The 20,329-nt window shown below is 46.2% G+C and overlaps 2 protein-coding genes across 3 annotated transcripts in view; one reads left to right on the forward strand and one right to left on the reverse strand.

The window, feature by feature from the left end:
- Window positions 1-4,552: 4,552 nt before the first annotated feature.
- The window catches only part of LOC135921342 (arylsulfatase B-like), a 60,420-nt gene continuing 44,643 nt past the window's right edge, over window positions 4,553-20,329 (reverse strand). The window contains exons 7-10 of the mRNA XM_065455672.1: window positions 16,263-16,389; window positions 13,211-13,504; window positions 6,444-6,889; window positions 4,553-4,727 (exon numbers count right to left, since the gene is read on the reverse strand). Coding sequence (XP_065311744.1) covers window positions 4,593-4,727; window positions 6,444-6,889; window positions 13,211-13,504; window positions 16,263-16,389 — 1,002 coding nt within the window. The 3' untranslated portion in view covers window positions 4,553-4,592. The remainder of the gene's footprint in view (window positions 4,728-6,443; window positions 6,890-13,210; window positions 13,505-16,262; window positions 16,390-20,329) is intronic.
- The window catches only part of LOC135920725 (uncharacterized), a 295,472-nt gene continuing 292,325 nt past the window's right edge, over window positions 17,183-20,329 (forward strand). For both annotated transcript variants that reach the window (XM_070523587.1, XM_070523589.1), the window contains exon 1: window positions 17,183-19,020. The gene's annotated coding sequence lies outside the window, so the exon portion shown is untranslated. The remainder of the gene's footprint in view (window positions 19,021-20,329) is intronic.

A 20,329-nucleotide genomic window follows, 5' to 3' on the forward strand; every position in this document is an offset into this window, starting at 1 on the left:
TTTATTCACTTGAACTTGTGCTTTTGCTTGCTGCTCGTCTTGTTATAGCTAAGTCGCTAATGGCCTCTTCGGTTTAACTCGTGGTGGCCCTGCGTTCGGTAATTTGCTAACTTGCATGCGTGGAAGAAATGTTACAACGGCAATTATGTCGCTGCCGCTGTAACACTTGTAACAAATTGTAACAATTATGTCGCTGATATGACGCTGCCCCCTTGGTTTTCCGTGTACGTCGCATATGCGTCCCCATATGCATTTTACAATAGATATAGTCTTGATGCGCTGGGTGTTTTACAATCCTTATTTGAACGCTTTTAGTATATTTTAGTATGCGACTGCAGAGTTTTTCTTTATCTAATGAATCTTCCCGCACATCCTGGTTGGAGTCGTTATTTTATGTTACCTTTCCTACTGATGTCTCCCGTTATTGCTACTAAGCAGCACATCTAGTTATGTTTTACTAACTAGCCCCATTGCGACGGTGGCGTTGCTTCTGGCTTAGTTAATTAACACCCTTCCACACCTATGCCACTTTTACTGCATGATAAGTTATTTAGCTACCAAGTGAATTTTATGCTTGCTTAACTCCGATCATCGCTTGTTCCGAGAATATAGTTATGCCAGCAGTAAAAGGTGGAAGGGGTGAAACTTCACATACATAAGTCATGGATAGCTTGCTCGAGCTGCTGACAAACGTGCCATGTGCCCGTGTAAAACCGCTCGCCTTATCAGCTTTCAGCAATGTTTCAGTGCATCGGATCATTGGCCACGTACTTATCCAGACACCTACCTTAGTGTCACGCTTACTTTGTTGCTAGCAGTGCTGAAGCCACAAATGTTGGCAGGTATAGCATGAGCCCACTTACCGTATGCACTCAGGCGAGTAGGTGAATTGTGACGCTGTCGTTTATGGCGACGGCCAATCGTCTTGCAGTCGTCGGCATTTTCCTGGCCTTGAACTCCCATTTCTTTGCCACCTCAAGCGAATAGATTAATTACCAGTTAGGTCGCCTTACGTACGCAATGGAGCAGAGAGACTGACCAAGACCTCTACTGAACAAACACCTACGCTTGTCTTGAAAAGAGGGCGGATGTACTTGCAGTTGCACTCAAGCATAGGCTGCCAAAAAAGCTCTCACTGCTGCAATATTCAGAGTATCAAAACACAAGTATACTGCACTGGAATAGCAGTATATGACAAAACTCTTCGGGACGAACCAACTGGCGCTCCCATTCGGGAGTGCGGCTGACGTGTTCAAGTGCGCGGCTTGTTGCGCTAATTTCTCATCAATAGGCCAACCCATCCCGGCCAATCCATAAAGCATTCTCATATGATCCGTGGCACTGGAAGCCGCCGTATCCACGAAGGATCAATGGCAGAGTGGTGTACCTTTCGCAGGGTAGATACACATGACGTATGTTCAAATTGGTGACACTGTTACGTAATTGTCAAAGTGAAGAACGCAGCAGCGATACTGTGAATAACGAAACTAACTTTTATTGGGTGAACTTGTGCCCACAAAAACAGGCTACACTTAAAGCACAATGACGGCGGCGAACACAGTCGGCGATCGTCGAAATCCGGTTTGCCGGTCAAGCGCGCCGGCTTTTATACACGAGCCATCGAATCTTCCAGAATAATCGCTGGTGCCCGCGTGTCTTCCAGAAAGTTCTACAACATTCGCGTCGCTCAATCATGCAATCAGATTACGCAAGGTTTGGTGACGACAGCGGATAGAACCATCGATAGCATTCCAGAAACTTCGGAGACATGCAGGCGCGTCTCACGCTGAGCGATAACATTTGTTAGACAGTGAAAAGCGCTCAGCCGAAAAAGATAAACAAGCCCACGTCCTAATACGTCAGTTTTGTGTGACAAGGCTAAAAATTTTAAACAATGTACCCAGTGTTGTAGTAGAACAAGAAGGATTGAAAATTTTCTCGACGTCTGTGGAGCCAAAGCATCAAAGAGCCTTGCAAGCACGTTAGCGCATATTAGAGGTTGAAGCAAATATTAAAAAAAAACATGGAGATATATAGCATTATAACCCTCATCAATCAAGTATATTCAAGCAAGCTAGGGGGGTTGTGGCTGTCAGCAAGTGATGCATAAGAAAATTTTTTTCATTCTAACCAGCATGGTTTCTAAAAAGGTCTCTCGTGCGACACCCAACTTGCACCTTTTAGAAACGATATCAGTCTTAGTTTTGACACTAACACTGTCGTTGATGCGTTATTTCTTGACTTCAAGAAGGCTTTCAATAATGTACCTCACTACGGCTTATTTCAAAAGCTTTCCATACTGAATATTAACCCCCGTACATTTGATTGGATGCGTAGGTTTTGAACTCACCGAAAACAATTTTTATATGCTAATTAATGGTCACTCTTCTGCTCTTTCTACTGTAGATTCTGGCGTTCTGCAGGGAACTGTACTCGGCCCCCTGCTTTTCCTTGTATATATATTCTCAGTAGGTAATGTCACGTTCACCTACAATTCCTCGCGCCACGACACAGCTGGCTATTCACCCTTCTATCTCCTCTTTGGCCGTGAGCCGACTTTGCCTTTCGAGACTCTCCTTTCGACCACACTCGACTCGCCGACAGAGTACACTCGGGATGTTATAGCCACAGCGACCCAAGCACGCCAGATTGCCCGCATTCGTCTTTCTGCTTCACAGACACGCCAAGAGTGTCGTTACGACCAGCGCCATCACGACGTGAACTACGAACCAGGCGCTCTTGTGCTAGTTTGCTATCCAACTCGGCGTGTCGGTCTTTCGGAGAAATACCTCTCGCGATACTATGGCCCTTACCGCATCCTTCGCCAGGTGACCCCTGTCACATATGAAGTGTCTCCGCTGGATGACACGGTGCCTTCACCTCTCTCTGACATCATCCACGTCAGCCGTCTCAAACCTTACCTTTCTCAGACCAATGAGCCGCACCAATAAGGTGCTTTTTCTGATGAGGTGATGTCACAGTCGGTAATGTAGGTAGAAGAGGACGCTGATGGTGGTCTTGGAGAGGACGAAGAAGAGTTTAGTATTATCGCTGCTGTGCGCTTGTTGGGTCAGCCATTAAAAGCCATCTCTAAATAGACACACGTTTCTTCCTTGCCGTAACAATATTAACTACCTACCGACTAACATTTCATCAGAAATACTTTTATTTGCTGATGATTGCGTGCTGTATAGGCAAATTAATAATAATGACGACGTACTAGCTCCTCAAGCTGATCCAAAATATGCTTAATGAGCTTGAATACTAACAAGTCATCCCTTTTATCTTTCCACCGCAGGCCCTCCTATCCCGTCCGTGAATGTGTAATCAATGGTTCCATTATTTCCTCAGTTAGTGCTTACAAATACCTTAGTTTTCACTCCAATATGTCATGGTTCACAAACATAAACACGATATCTAACAATGCTAACCACATGCTTGGCTACTTGCGCCGTAACCTCTGATTTGCTCCCGCCCCTGTCAAACATCTAGCATATTGTACTTTCGTCAGACCTAAAGTCGAATACGCATGTGCCATATGGGACCTTTATCAAGCTAACTATATTAACATGTTAGAAAGACTTCAATATCTTGCTGCGCGGTTTATTTCCGATGATTAATCTTTCACTTCCAGTACTACAGAACTTAAGTGATGGGCTAACCTACCTAACCTTGTACTTCGCCACAATTTCTTCCATGTACCTCCCCGGTCCTCCAACATTTGTCCAGTTTGCCGCCATTGAAACAAGACCAACCACATCAAAGCCATGTGTCCTCCACCAGCCCGAACCACCACTCATCTATCTTCATTTTTTGTTCGTACCCCAAATGAAAGGAATGAACCTCCCGCTTCAACTCTTCTTAATGAGAACCCTCCTCATTTTAAACGCATCATTGAAGAATAAGCTCATGGGGGAAAATGTATGCGCCCACCTCTCACGTAAAACCTCTCCAGGGGCCTTTAAGGCGTGGGAATAAATAAATAAATATCTGTTGTAGCGGCTGCCACCAGTGCTAAAATGTATTTTGAATATTTCTTGCGAACTTACAGACAAACGCACTAACCCACGTACGCTGCACATAGGTACTTCCAAAGAACGGCACATCACAGAAGAGAAAAGAAAACAAGAAAGGTATTATCGACTTTACTATGCGCAAGAGAAGATAAGTGCAATGAATTTAATATGCGGGAACAGATACTAACATACAGTGGATATGAACTTGCTTTCATAGCTCAATTTACAGCGCGAATAAACTACACAAGGACTGATCCGTTGTCTCGTTAAGTATATATTTGACAATGACGTTCCACGAGCAAGTGATTTATTGACATAAAGTGCATAATTGGGTCGGTTGGTACAAGTCTGAAAAAAAAAAACGGGTAACAATGCAAAGAACGGCACGTGCAGACTGAGACAGAAGAAGCGCTTCGCCTGTCTCTGTCTGCACGCCCCGTTCTTCGAATTCTCACTCGTTTTTTCTTAGATTTTGTTGCATTCAGATGCTGCGAAGCCAGGATGCACTTCTCCAAAAAACTTTATTTCTGATTGAATAAGTATAGCGCGCCCGTACTGTCAACGTGTACACGACTCTTAAGATGACTCAATCCAAGGTGCCCATGTTCCGTCATGGTTCTCCGGAAAGCTTGCAGGATCAACGGGTTTGTTCAAACTAGGAGTGGCAACTGATCGGTAATAATCTAAACGTTTCGTCAAAGTAGATACAATCTGCAAAATAAAAAGAAAGTACGACAGCAAATCAGTTCCGCGAAGTTTCTCAGTGGGGAGGAAGCTTTGCGCAATGAAAAGAAATAAATTGCACTAGTCCCGAGAGTGAAGTTTTCAGTTACGAGTTGCGCTTGAAACTCTGCATTAATTTCGCTTAGCTCCACGAATCTAGTAGCCTTCCTGTTAGTGCAGATTATATAGAGACAAGGTGGTAGAGAAGCGGCTTCAAGGTTCGATACCGAGACCTAGATAAATTTTTTGACCAGATGAGAAGCTTCCTCTGTAGTTCGTGCTTAGTTGCTTCGTGCTACTCTTGTGTGGATCCCAATTTTATTACGATAGCAATTGCATACGGGCGCTCGAAGCACGTTCGAGCTGACGGCGCCACCATTGCCACTGCCGCTGCGACACTGCGAAGGTATCGACACGCCTGCGTGGCCCACGCAGCCCACACATGGTGGATTAGAAAGTCTCCAGAGACGGGCCGTGAGTTCGGCTGCAAAAGCGACGCATCCAAGAGGATGCACCATGACGCTTCGTTCAAACCGCTCTGCTGAAGCAGGGGCGGCGCCCTGCCCACCGCTTCTGGGTTGAGCGTTGTGGGCACGCGCGCGTAATCGTTCCTGCTGAGCAGCTCACTGTATACCACACCGTGGTGCAAGCACTGTTCTTAGCAGAACGAATAGTAAACGACAAGCTATATCTACCTAATCCTTTTCTTCAGAGCTTTTGTTTATTTTTCGAGTGTTTATTTTTCTGTCTCATCTCGTGCACCGTTGACGTGCGATGGGTCACGCCCGCTGCACCACCGGAGACGGTCCCTATCCTGCCAGCGTTGTGAGACCCTTTCAGCGTGACGCTGTCAGTCGCTATCGCTTTCAACACTTCGCCTCCGGACGTAACTGCCTTCTTTTGTTTTTCCTCAAATCGAGGACGCAGAATGAGTTCCTGTGTAAGGTAAGACAGGCAAAAATAATCGTAAATTGTAATTGAGGAGCGTGGCAAGTGAGTAACGCTGGGGACAAGCTTTGGTCATCAATTGTAAAAGAAAGTGAAAATTGGTCGAATGTTTCTAATTAAAACAAGACGGACGGTTTACAGGGAGAAACAGAGTTGATGAGATCAGCATTGCCGAAGGCGTGTCTCTTCTGGAAATTCTGTGTTCAACCCTGGTCCACAAACTATTTATCAAAAACTTGGTAGTAGTTCTTGTGTTAGGTAATTTGAAACCACGTGGTAGCTGCGTGGTTGTGGCACGGCCGCTGGTTAGAGCCGTGGTTGTGAGGTTGATTTCTGAGTAGCGTAAATCAATGTACGCATGACGTATGAACGTATGAACGGAACGGATGACGTAAGTAAATAGGGCTATTATCTGAACGCAGTAATTTTATCACACTGCAGTCCGCTATGCATCACATAATCTGTACAATTACAGATCACGGTTAATAAGTGGAAAGTGAAATTCATTGAGAACACATAGCGCACGCATGCGAGAACATGCAGAGAGAACGAAGGAGAGTTTCAAAATATGCGCTGCAGTATTTTTTTGGAATGTGTCCCCTAACGTAGGCTGAGAGGCTAGATGTTTCTCTGCAGGTCACCCTGCTTGCCTCTGCTATCTAGTTTTCTTTCACTCCGGTATCCCCTACATACGTGGTGGGAGCTCACCAAAACTTACTCCTAATTAGGTCGAAGCGGTCAATTTGTGACACTCACGTCTGGGTGTTCTTCTGCGAGATTGTTCAGCTCGCACGGATCCTTGGCGATATCAAACAGGAACACTTCGTCATCGGGGGAGAAGTTGTCAGTGGGGTTGTCGCCGCAGGTAAGCGTCGCCCTCTTCCTCCAGTCTTTAGGGAAGGTCAAGCTATCCGTGTTGTAGAACCTCCTCAGCGCCTCGGCTGCCTCTGAGCGGGCGAGCAGTTCGTCGAGGTCGTCGAACGGACGACGTCCACCTGTCGTTCGGTAGCGCTCGCTGTCAGCCCCCGTGGGGTCGAGTACCAGCTTGTACTGCGAGTCACGGATGGCTGCCACAGACGATTCCGGTGGGTCCAAGGGGTTGATATTGTAGACGAGTTCGGTACGAGCGGAACCCGTTCCGTTCGACAGGTAGTCCCACATGTCGAGTCCGTCCGTGTTTTCCAGATTCGATGCGTTGCCGCCTGAAGAGCGAATAAAAAGGGAGAAGTTCAACGTAAACCACAGCAACGTATACATGCGTGCCACTAGAATAACATGAGACTCAAGCAGAAGATCATTATATGGCGGTTATTGTTACGTTGTGCGCACAGAAACGACCACAAGGAGGGGATAGAAAGAGCCACCTGGCAACATACTACAACGCCATATCAGCGTGACTCGCGTTCGAAAAAGGAAGTACTAGGTCATTGTATAGTTGTCGCGCTACAACCTGACGCGCAACAAAAACGGTATGCCAAAAGAGCGGGAGCAGGGAAGCTTCAGAATTTCGGAAGCGAGAGAAGTGCCAGCTAACGTTGGCGCTAGTGCTCTCCTTGCATTAGCCATCGGTCGCACAGCCCGCTACCAGCGCTAAGAAGTCACACAGTGCATTCTGTTCACATTGCACCTGCAAGGTGAATCTAACGGCGGGATCCATAATAGGGAGTTTTATAATAAGAACACCCGAGCTTAGGGTGTAACGACTAGCTAATGCTTTGCAGTTCCGGCCAATCCCGGAGCAAGGACATTTACCTGGTTTGCATTAGCGGTGCGCGATTGCAGCGACGTTGCATAAGAAAACTCTAGAAACGGTGGCCAAAAAAATCTATAATGGTTGCAATACGTGGGCTTCTTGCAGGCCTGAAACGTTATGCGAAAAGCAAGAATTGCAATCGCGGAACGTGTTCTCGACTTAGGCGGTTTCTCATGAAGGCTTTTTGGTTGTAGCACAGCTACTGCACACACAGAAAGATAAATAGCAAAATATAATTGCAGGAAATTCATCAGACAGCAAATAATTCTTGAGTTCATATTTGAAAGAGTGCAATGTAGTACTTTTTCAATGTAGTACTCTGCTTCCTTGAGTGGAAATCCTGGTGGCGGATGTCATTAATTGCTCAAGCCCAAAGCCAGAAAAACAGTCGGAATAAGCGCATACCGTACTATTATCCACATCGAGCACGTTACTATTTATATCACGTACAATTAGGGCAGGCTTGTTTTCACTATTAATTGTTTGAAGAACAAAGCTAACATGACGAAGGAAATCAGGTATGGAAGAAGATGAAGAGTGGCACATACAGCCAATAATAATTCCGCCACAATAATTCGGAAAAGACAAGGCATCGGTTTCAATCCAAACAGTTTCGCAGTGAAATAGATCTATGGAAAGGTACAGTCTACGTTTATATTTAATGTGGGGTGCGACGAAAATCGCACTACCACCATGTTGATATATAACACGGTTACAATACTCAGCCTGATAGGCACGGAACCCGCATAAATTGCTATCAGCCGGGCTAAGCCATGTCTCAGTTATTCAGATGAAATAAAAAGTGTGGGAAAGAGAGTCGATGAATGAAGATATGCTATCATGATTCTTACGCAAACTTCGTGCATTGAAGTGAAGCAATGAACAACCAACAGATATAAGCAGTGACGTATCTTCAGAAGGTGAAAACAAAAACATGTTTGAGTGAATGATTGAATGACTAAAACACAGGTGGCGCGGTGGCGTAGAGGTAGAACACCCGCCTCGCGTGCAAGAGGTCCGTGGTTCGAATCCCGGTGCCGGCAATTTTCCACCGGATTAAAAAAAAAATCCGCGTGTTGATAAAATTGCATAAACAGGCCTGGAGTGTGGCCTGATCCCGGTGACCAGAACCGGTAACGCACTCCCTCACCAGAGCAGGATTGGCCACCCTGGTGCAGTACTCGGCCACAACCTCCTACATGAACCACACAATCAAACCCCGGCCCTCAGTCCCCAGCAGCTGCGAAGCAACCGACCACGGCGGCGGTCAGACCTGCGACGCTGCAGAGGGTGCTAAGAATCACTGGCTCCGGACAGGCCACCATTGGAATATGAACCTGGCAACGTTTAAGCCTAGAACTTTATCTAGTGAGGCGAGTCTAGCAGTGCTATTGGAGGAATTAGAGGGCAGTATATGGGATATAATAGGGCTCAGTAAAGTTATTTTTTTTTATTTGGGGTTTTACGTGCCAAAACCATTTTCTGATTATGAGGCACGCCGTAGTGGAGGACTCCGGAAATTTTGACCACCTGGGGTTCTTTAACGTGCACCTAAATCTAAGCACACGGGTGTTTTCGCATTTCGCCCCCATCGAAATGCGGCCGCCGTGGCCGTCAGTAAAGTTAGGAGGCCAAAAGAAGCATATACAGTGCTCAAAAGCGGGCACGTCCTGTGCTACCGGGGCTTAGCAGAGAGAAGGGAACTAGGCGTCGGATTCCTGATTAATAAGAATATAGCTGGTAACATCCAGGAATTCTATGGCATTAACAAGAGGGTGGCAGGTCTTGTTGTGAAACTTAATAAGAGGTACAAAATGAAGATTGTACAGGTCTACGCCCCTACATCCAGTCATGATGACCAGGAAGTCGAAAGCTTCTACGAAGACGTGGAATCGGCAAGGGGTACAGTGAAAACTAAATACACAATACTAATGGGTGACTTTAATGCCAAGGTAGGGAAAAAGCAGGCTGGAGACAAGGCAGTGGGGGAATATGGCATAGGCACTAGGAATATCAGGGGGAGTTATTGGTAGAGTGTGCGGAAGAGAATAATATGAGGATAATGAATACCTTCTTCCGCAAGCGGGATAGCCGAAAGTGGACGTGGAGGGGCCCGAACGGCGAGACCAGAAATGAAATAGACTTCATACTCTGCGCTAACCCTGGCATCATGCAAGATGTGGACGTGCTCGGCAAGGTGCACTGTAGTGACCACAGGATGGTAAGAACTCGAATTAGCCTAGACCTGAGAAGGGAACGGAAGAAACTGGTACTTAAGAAGCCGATCAATGAGTTTGCGGTAAGAGGGAAAATAGAGGAATTCCAGATCAAGCTTCAGAACAGGTATTTGGCTTTAACTCACGAAGAGGACCTTAGTGTTGAAGCAATGAACGACAGTCTTGTGGACATCATTAAGGAGTGTGCAATGGAAGTCGGTGGTAACTCCGTTAGGCAGGACACCAGTAAACTATCGCAGGAGACGAAAGATCTGATCAAGAAACGCCAATGTACGAAAGCATCTAACGCTACAGCTAGAATAGAACTGGCAGAACTTTCGAAGTTAATCAACAAGCGTAAGACAGCTGACATAAGGAAGTATAATATGGATAGAATTGAACATGCTCTCAGGAACGGAGGAAGCCTAAAAACAGTGAAGAAGAAACTAGGAATTGGCAAGATTCAGATGTATGCGTTAAGAGACAAAGCCGGCAATATCATTACTAATATGGATGAGATAATACAAGTGGCTGAGGAGTTATATAGAGATTTATACACCACCAGTGCCACCCACGGCGATAATGGAAGAGAAAATAGTCTAGAGGAATTCGAAATCCCACAGGTAACGCCGGAAGAAGTAAAGAAAGCCTTGGGATATATGCAAAGGGGGAAGGCAGCTGGGGAGGATCAGGTAACAGCAGATTTATTGAAGGATGGTGGGCAGATTGTTCTAGGGAAACTGGCCACCCTGTATACGCAATGCCTCATAACGTCGAGCGTACCGGAATCTTGGAAAAACGCTAACATAATCCTAATCCATAAGAAAGGGGACGCCAAAGACTTGAAAAATTATAGACCGATCAGCTTACTGTCCGTTGCCTACAAACTATTTACTAAGGTAATTGCAAATAGAATCAGGAACACCTTAGACTTCTGTCAAGCAAAGGACCAGGCAGGATTCCGTAAAGGCTACTCAACAATAGATCATATTCACACTATCAATCAGGTGATAGAGAAATGTGCGGAATATAACCAACCCCTATATATAGCTTTCATTGATTACGAGAAAGCATTTGATTCTGTCGAAACCTCAGCAGTCATGGAGGCATTACGGAATCACGGTGTAGACGAGCCATATGTAAAAATACTGAAAAATATCTATAGCGGCTCCACAGCCACCGTAGTCCTCCATAAAGAAAGCAACAAAATCCCAATAAAGAAAGGCGTCAGGCAGGTGGATACGATCTCTCCAATGCTATTCACAGCTTGTTTACAGGAGGTATTCAGAGACCCGGATTGGGATGAAATGGGGATAAAAGTTAATGGAGAATACCTTAGTAACTTGCGATTCGCTGATGATATTGCCTTGCTTAGTAACTCAGGGGACCAACTGCAATGCATGCTCACTGACCTGGAGAGGCAAAGCAGAAGAGTGGGTCTAAAAATAATCTGCAGAAAACTAAAGTAATGTTTAACAGTCTCGGAAGAGAACAGCAATTTACAATGGGCAGCGAGGCACTGGAAGTCGTAAGGGAATACATCTACTTAGGGCAGGTAGTGACTGCGGATCCGGATCATGAGACGGAAATAATCAGAAGAATAAGAATGGGCTGGGGTGCGTTTGGCAGGCATTCTCAGATCATGAACAGCAGGTTGCCATTATCCCTCAAGAGAAAAGTGTATAATAGCTGTGGCTTACCAGTACTCACCTACGGGGCAGAAACCTGGAGGCTTACGAAAAGGGGTCTACTCAAGTTGAGGACGACGCAACGAGCTATGGAAAGAAGAATGATAGGTGTAACGTTAAGGGATAAGAAAAGAGCAGATTGGGTGAGGGAACAAACGCGAGTTAATGACATCTTAGTTGAAATCAAGAAAAAGAAATGGGCATGGGCAGGACATGTAATGAGGAGGGAAGATAACCGATGGTCATTAAGGGTTACGGAATGGATTCCAAGGGAAGGGAAGCGTAGCAGGGGACGGCAGAAAATTAGGTGGGCGGATGAAGTTAAGAAATTTGCAGGGACGGCATGGCCACAATTAGTACATGACCGGGGTTGTTGGAGAAATATGGGAGAGGCCTTTGCCCTCCAGTGGGCATAACCAGGCTGATGCTGATGATGAATCGCAAATCAGGTTAAGTGATGACGCTGAGGTCAGACTCAGAGCTTATGAAGAACACTTTGCTATTTTCAGTCTTGCGTGCTTCAATCTGACAGTTGTCTGTCCAAAGGAACTGCCACTTATGCTGCTTTTTTAGAGCAAGAGCTCGGCTGAACAGATGTTTGTTTTCAAATGTGAGGTGCTCATTGATACTAATAGGGCTATCATTATTACCCGAGAGCCCGATCATGGAGGTTCTCAGGCGCGCCTTTCGAGCCTTACGGAGGAAATCATTCTTCTTGACATGGGAGCAAAATCGAACGATTAAATTTTTATGGAGTGATTTGCTAGCGACCCGGTGAACTGTGTCGATGTCCGCCACAACATATTGACAACCAATTGCATCAGCGACAGCACTCAAAATAGCAGAGCAATCCTCTCCTTGCGTAGACGGGATGCCTTTATTTCAATATTGTTCAGCCTGCTGTACTGTTCCATTGATGAAATTCTTTTTGTCAGGGATTCATGTTGTGCTGCAAAGCCTTGTTTGTAGCGGACAGTCCATCAAACGTCGTCCTCATTTCTTCATACTGCTGACTGATAAAACGTACACTATCAGCAAGTGCAGAAATATTGCCAGGGCCCTGCTCTTCAAGTTTTTGTACAATCCTTGCAGCAATGTTTTCAACAACAGAATCCAGTTTGCCCTCAAGCAAACATTCGAGCCGCTTAATATTTTGGCATAGCTCAACATTAGTAGGCATCTCACAGCAGACGAAGTAGCCACAGCCAAAAACCAAAAACCAAAAACCTGTGAGCAGCACTCGCAAAAAGAACCGTGACGTAGGAAAATTTCCAGGATACACTGGGTAACACTGGGTAAGTCGTTGGAAGTCGCGATCGCTAGAATAAGCTGGTAGCATGCAGCCGTGTTCGTCATCGATGATAATATCGATGAATATATACATAAATAGGGGCTCATGTATGTCTATTATCTCGCAGCACCTGATGGTGTGTCTTTCGGAAAACAATCGCTGGCCGTCATGCATTGATGGTCAGAGAAGTTAAATTACTGTTGCGTGCATAGCCTCCGAGATGCATGGCGACTCTCCTTTTTACGCGCGACAAAGTAGTACCCGACATGTTTGACCTCCTTTCCTATCTCTTTACATTCCAAAGTAGTTCCTTTTCACCGTGCAGGGCCAAAAGTGGGACTCTTTTTCAGGTTACTCTCTTGCCCTGCCTGTTTGTCTCTCTCTCTCTCTCACTCTTTTTTAAGCGAAAGCTTTCCCTATGGCGTAAAACGTGTGAAGAATGCATGGGATATTTACATGTATAATTTGTTGCCTTCGGCGAAGTGCTCAAAGCGCTGTACACTATGCCTTTTTGTTAGCCATATTTCTGGTTTCAATGATCAAGGTCAATATTTAGGAATAGCTTAGGCACTGACCAGCGATTCTGTAGAATGTTGTGAACCAGTCTGTGAGATGCATAAGCTGGTTCGACACTCCTTGCCTCTGCTTGAGCAGGGCACTCCAGACGAAGGCGGGAACCTTGGTCGAACCTTCCCAGATCGACATCTTCAAACCGCGCAGTGGCCAATTGAAGCTGCGGGTTGAGTGATCGCCGTGCGGGGTGCCGCCGTTGTCACTGGTGAATAGCACGACAACGTTGTTGAGCATGCCGGCTTCCTCAAGCGTCTTGAACACCTGGCCTACGGACTGGTCCACCGTGTCCACCATACCTGCGAAGGTGACATTAAGTTCAGAGCCTATCAAGTTTGTGAGGCGAAATAGCTGTGTATGCGTGAGCTTGTGCACTTAAATGGCGGTCTCAAGAGAAAAGAGAATGCTACTACTTGCTTGGGAGGCGCATTCTCGTGACACCGCCTTAGTGCTTTTCATACTTCATTCCGGCACCGCGTGCACAAATATGCATGCCGACTTAGTGCGCCTAAATAAATAAGAAGAAGCAGTGATGAAAATAAAGATACACAAAACGTGTCGCATGTTGAGACGCTCCTGAGTGACTTGCAACACGTGCAACACCGGTGCGTGTCCGAGAATCAGTCGCCTATTGTGACTATCTCGGTCTCGCGGCAGTAAGATAAAGTTGAGGAGCCATTCCACCCTATGAAGGTGATTGACCAAAGAAGCTGCTATTGTGGTATACATTATGTTGGTATGGAGTTTTGTTGGTCTGTATAATTGTACATATATTTGTGTATATGTCCTTTATGCGAAATATGAAGAAATATGAGGCGCGCACCACGTCATGCACTACGTCACGCACTACGTCATACATAGACACAGCTACCGCCGTAAGGCTTTTACCACGTCTCCCCAAAGACGCAGCTGTCGACGCTGCTACGGCGGAGCTCCGTTCAGACGCAGGTGGCCGTTAAACCGAGCCTCGATGCGAGCGGCGATATGCGTTCACTGGGGCGAAGTCCAAAGGAGTGCACTAAACAGAACACGTTTGTTTGCAATTTGCGATATAGCATACTTCGTAGCTAATTAGCTGAACGAAACTTGGGAGGACTAGTGTTGTATTCAAGTGGACAAACCTGGGGCTGTCCACTTCCCTCCCGTAGAAGCCCATATATTGGCTGCAGGCGGGAATTCCACAATATTCACAACTTCACTGTGAACTACGTAATAATGAAAGAGTGGTCTTAGCGGCTAATTGTCATATAATTCTTTTTTTGAATTGTTTTGACAAAAGAAGAGGTATAGCCATTTTCTGTAACCACACTTGATCCCTAGATGCCCACGTGTTGACACCAGCCGGGAATTCTGTAAGGTTTGTAACTGCACTGTGAATAACAAGTGAATAAAACTCGGCGTAATGATAGGATCGTCTTGGCGACCAATTTCAGTATAATTTTTTTCGAAGGTACCTACACTAGACTCAGAGCTACAGCACATTCGTGAGAAAGTTGGCTTTGCCGCAAGACGTTTTCTGCGTGCCATCACAATTTTCCCGGATGGTATCCATGAACAGCTCCGTTGTAAAAAAAAGGTGCAATACACGTCGCGTTACCTCACTGGAGGCGTGGACTACGGGAAGTACAGAAACTGGTGCTCTACAAAACTCTCTATGGAAGTTCGTGCGTGAGGCAGGCTTGACGAGACGGTTATGATGGTGTTGTATTTTTTTAGACATTATCCCAGCATGGGGGCTTTCAAACCATCGGAAATTGTGCGCAATGCCGGCGCTATGGTCCTCCATTAACGGGGACAACGTCTATTTTGGTAACCTCTGTCCTCTGCCTATAGGTGACCATATTTCATTGATTAATAATTTTCCGCTCGCCACCAATGACCCTCGCCCCTACTTAAATCACGGAGTCACCATGATTGTTGAACTTCATTCTCTCCCAGTGATTGGACCTGTGCTGCAAGGTTATGTCAGTAAAGTGCATCCGTAAAACAAGTTGGAATGTAGACGGCTGGACGTTTCCTCTCGATATATGTATGCCGTCATGCAGCGGGTTATATTTTTTTTTGCGTCTGTCACAACGTTTTGCCTAAGACGTATTATTTAAGTGTCTAGATAAGTGACTTCCCAGTACTCTAGAGAGTATTAGTTTGTGCTCTCATATTTGGCGCTCCTGCAGATAGTTCTCGCATGGAGTACACATGTGTAAGCTTGTCAAAACTCACTCAAAAATTCAAAAACTTCAATTCTTTATTAAGCTGCCCCTTTTTTTACGCGATTACGAAGATTGACAAAATGCTATGAAACTAAAAATTTATGCAGGGAATTCATTGGCGTTTCAGGCGGCACTTCTAGAAACTTCTCTTTAATGCTACTAGCTCCCCAGGTTTCCAAAATACACAGGTGCCCTTGCGCAGAGCTGGACAAAATGCAACTATTAACAGGAGGAAGTAGCGCGTTCAGGAAAGCAAAGTGAAAGCAAGGAATTACTTGCGTTACGTTTCCACACAATCAATCGAAACTTTGTACAGTGCGAAATCAAATGCAGTGCGAAACTTGGCGGGCAGAATGTCAATGGAAAAAGTGCTAGAATGTTCAAGATGATTCTCAACGGCTGCGCCTTGGGTGCCCCATGTCGTGCCATGTGTTTTCTGCATGAGTCCGTTTTTTTTGCGCTTCTTGTTTTTTAGTGATACGCTTTGACTTTTGAATTTGATATTCATTACGAAGATTGTAAAAACTTGTGCATTAGCCCATTCATGGATATGGAATGCATCATGTAACCGCCCAAGAACAAGGGACAATGAAGGAACACACAGGACAGGCGCGGACAGGTCAGGTCAGGACAGGTCCTTCTTTGTCCCTTGTTTTTGGGCGGTTACATGATGCATTCCAATAACGACCACCAACTAGCCCGCTTATCCCTGTTAAACATGGATATGGCCCAGCCGTCATATCCGTGCTGTGCACGCCGATGGAACGAAACCCTTTTTGTTAGGTTTCGAGTGAGGGCACTTGCTAGTTCGAGAAACAAAGAGGTAAATAAAATTTTTCAGTGTTACCTGCGTAGAGAGTCCTTTGGACTTCGCCAATGTACGGAAACTTTATCACATTCTGGGCCGGTGCTTGCAGAGGTTCAGGGCCTCCCGAACCGTGTGCCGCTTGGTAGCTCACGTAAAGAAATAGGGGCTGTGGAGGGAAAGAAAACACTCTTGGAAATCACACAAAAGTCCCTAGATTCTTTCTTCAAAAGCCTTCCCTTCCCTTCTCTTATTTGTGTATGTTGTACGGTGCATATGTACCCCCAACTCAAAGGAGCCAAAAAATAGCCGGCGTCGTATTTGTGCGTCGACAATTCCTCACTTCTTCTAAAAAAATAACGGAAAAAACTAAATTGTTTAGAGTAATAGACAATGGTTTCTGTAATATATTTTCGCTAATTTCGCGGCAAGAGGTATAAATAACTAGAAGAGATAGAGAAGATCAAAACTTTCATTTCTTTAAATTCATGCCGAAACTTCTTCGCGGGGATACGTTACGTGACGTCATACATTTCGACGCACTCCCTACTTTGTGGTGCTTTGGCAGTTGCTGCGCAGTGAAATTTCTATAAACTTCCACAGTCCAGCACCTTGATTCTTACGGAACACAATGGGGTCCCCTTCGTAGCCAAAAAAAAAAATCAGGTCTGAGCAAAGGTCGTCTAAATTTAGGTGAGCTGGTGCATGAAATTTGAGGCGGCGTTGCCACCCGTCTTTCAGTTTTCACGTCTTTTCTGGCTTTTCAAGCCACGTTTAGAGTAGATTTTGGATGGTATTGTCATTGGTAGTGATATGAAGTGCTGTGCCACACGTGTCAAACATGATTCGTTGTTTTTATGTTGCGTCGTAGGCAAGCAGCCTATATATGTAGTTCGCTGTCGCTGAAATAAAACAGTGCGGTACGTGCTCTTGGATCGTCTCCGTCACTCTGCCACCCGCTACAACAGTGGCGACGAGGGTGACCACCACGCGGAGCCTCCGCCTCGAACAGCGGCGTCTCGGTAGCGCTTGGAGTCCTGCTGGGTACGGAAAGTAATCGAGTCTTCGGAGCATCGGCGGTCATGGCCCTGGCTACGCACCTGGGTACCCCAAGTTTCGACGAAAATCAAGATAAGTGGGATATTTACTTGACTCGACTGGAGGCATTTTTTGAAGCAAATGATATCAAGAGATGATAAGAAAAGGGCGCTCTTGGTTTCGACACAGTCAACGAAGACGGTAGGCGTTCTTGCTGGACAGTGCGCCCCCCAGAAAGTAAACGCCCTGAGTTACAAGGACGCACTTACCATCCTAAATAACCACTGTGCGCCGAAGACCAATGAGGTTGCCGCAAGTTACAAGTTCTTTACAAGGGATCAGGCTGCAAGCGAATCTGTCCGGGACTATGTTGTTGAGCTACGCAAGCTTGCGGATAATTGTCACTTCGGCACCAGTTTGGACCGTATGTTACGGGACCGCATTGTGTGTGGCATCCGACATCAGGCGGTGCAGCAGAAGCTGCTTGAAAAAACTGAGCTCACACTTTCCCAAGCTGAAACGATTGCCATAGCGGCAGAGACAGCCGCACTGGAAGTAAGCGCCATGACTAGACTTGATAATGAGGCAGCGGTGTGCACTGTAGCGAGTAAATCGCGCCGATATCAGACCTTCACCAAAGATAAGCAAAGCCATACTGAGTGCGCACGCTGCGGAAACTACGATCACGAAGCAAGCGACTGTCCGCACAAAAAGGAGCAATGTTTTCGCTGTCGGAAGATTGGTCATTTCGCAAGAAAATGCCGCTCCTAGTCGGGGCTCCGGGCTGGTCGTAGGCGCGATGGCGTCGGTAACGCAGTTCATTATGAGAGCGCTGTATCCGAAACAGAGGAAGGCGATATTTCATCAGTCTTCACATTGCAGGAATCACGGGAAAAGAAATGTTTGCTCCAGGCGTTCCGCAGAGTTATCCGCTGGGGTGGCGTCCCCTTGAACATGATTATTGACATGGGATCGCCGTTTTCTATCATTCCGCAGGAGGTGTATCTAAAGCACCGTCTGAGTTGGCCACGCTTATCGAAATGCAAACACACGCTCAACTGTTACTTGGGCAAGCTACCCATTGTCGGTGAACTGCACCTTGAGGCCCATGTTGCGGGTAAGACTGTACCTGCCACACTGATAGTTACAGGCTGCTCGGGTCCCAGCCTTTGCGGAAGGGACTTAATCCAAGCGTTCTCGCTTTTGCCGTCGGGGTTTCTCGCTGCGGTTCAATCGACGTCAGCAGATCCCGACAGCCTCAGGACCGAGTTTCCTGCCCTTTTTGAGCCAGGACTTGGAAACATTCAGGGGCCACCTGTGAAATTCCACATTCGAGAAGGCGCCCAACCGAAGTTCCACAAGGCGCGGTCAATTCCTTATGCACTTCGTGAAAAAGTGGACACTGAGCTGGACCGTTTAGTAGAGCAAGGCATATTATCGCCCATAGCACATTCTGAGTGGGCGGCGCCAATCGTGGCAGCGGGGCAGCGACTTGGCAGCGGGGCAGCGCACGGAGCAGGGTGTGATTTTCGTCAACTTGCATTTTACAGGCGAAAACGCTCGACTACTGACCAAGTGCCTGTGGTACAGCTGCATCAAGATACAGCGGCGTCGTCCTCATGCGCCGGTGAATTGACTGGTTTTGTGGACACGTGATACGCTTTGCCTGGCTTAAAAGGACGCCACGATCATCGCTGGAACCACTTGGCAGCGGGGCAGCGCACGGAGCAGGGTGTGATTTTCGTCAACTTGCATTTTACAGGTCTGAACTCTCATTACTTCTGCTAATTTTGTACGTACTGCCTCTGCTGCCTTACAGTCAAATTTTTGCTGCGCGTTTGTCAAATTTTTGTACGCCTGTGTTTGAATCGTAACCTGTCCCAATGGGAACCGAGATAGCAGACCTAAAACGCGAATTCCGGAAGGAGTTAAGGGACCTAAAGCAATCCCTGGAATTCATAAACAAACAGTATGAAGACATGAAACAGAAATGTGCTAGCGTCAAGGAGGAGAATGCGGCTTTAAAGGTGTCCAATGATCTTTTGGCTCAGGAGGTGGACAAATTGAAGGCTCAGGTCCGTGATAATTCTCTCAGGATAACAGCTCAGGATCAGTATTCAAGAAACAAGAACATCGAAGTGAAGGGAATTCCAGTTGCAAATAACGAGAACCTCGTGAACGTGCTTGGAAAAGTAGGTGAAGCGCTGGGCGAGCCTATAAATGAGCAGGACATTGAGGTTTGCCATCGTGTTCCTGTGCGGAACAGTGGGACGGATGGAACAGATGGGTCGAATCAGAACAATGTTGTGGTCTTTAACCGGCGGTCGAAAAGGGACGCAGTTGTTGAAAAAGCACGAAAGACGAGGTTCACTACAACTGAGCTAGGATTTGCCACTGAGCAACCCGTGTTTGTTAATGAGCACCTGGCCCCTCAACTAAAGAAGCTACTTGGAATGACTGTGGCGAAGAAAAAGGAAATGAAATGGCGCTATGCGTGGGTGAGGGGAGGCAAAATTTTTGCTCGTAAGACGGAAAGCTCCCGTATGCTACGTGTAGCATGTGAAGCCGACTTGGAAAAGATGATGTAGCTCTTTCCTACTTATTGGCGCGTTCATTCTCGTACTTTTTGTTCGGATGGTTATGCCACGTGACGTTGTCCGCCCATGTGGCGGCGCCTATATCTCATTCTTGCATTGCAATACGCAATCAGCTAGGCACAAACATGACGAACTAATGATGTTTCTTGCTGAGTTTGGTTTCAAATTTGACGTCATCATGTTCACAGAAACGTGGTACGAATCTGAAGGGGAAGTACTTTACCTGCCTGGTTTTAGAACTTTTTTTCTAAATCGATCACATCGCCGTGGTGGGGGTGTTTTGCAACTTGTATCCGAGCACATGCCATGCAGCTTACTCACCGAATTCTCGATAGAAACACCAGATTATGAAGCCTTATCCTTACAGTATCAGAAATCTGTATTTGTTGTGCTGTACCGCTCACCGAATGGTAAACTGGACACATTTCTTTCTTTTCTAGAGAGCGTGCTCAGTTTTGTGTCATTAAATAGGCT

Source organism: Dermacentor albipictus, chromosome 8 (assembly GCF_038994185.2).
Source record: "Dermacentor albipictus isolate Rhodes 1998 colony chromosome 8, USDA_Dalb.pri_finalv2, whole genome shotgun sequence".
Classification (NCBI taxonomy): domain Eukaryota; kingdom Metazoa; phylum Arthropoda; class Arachnida; order Ixodida; family Ixodidae; genus Dermacentor; species Dermacentor albipictus.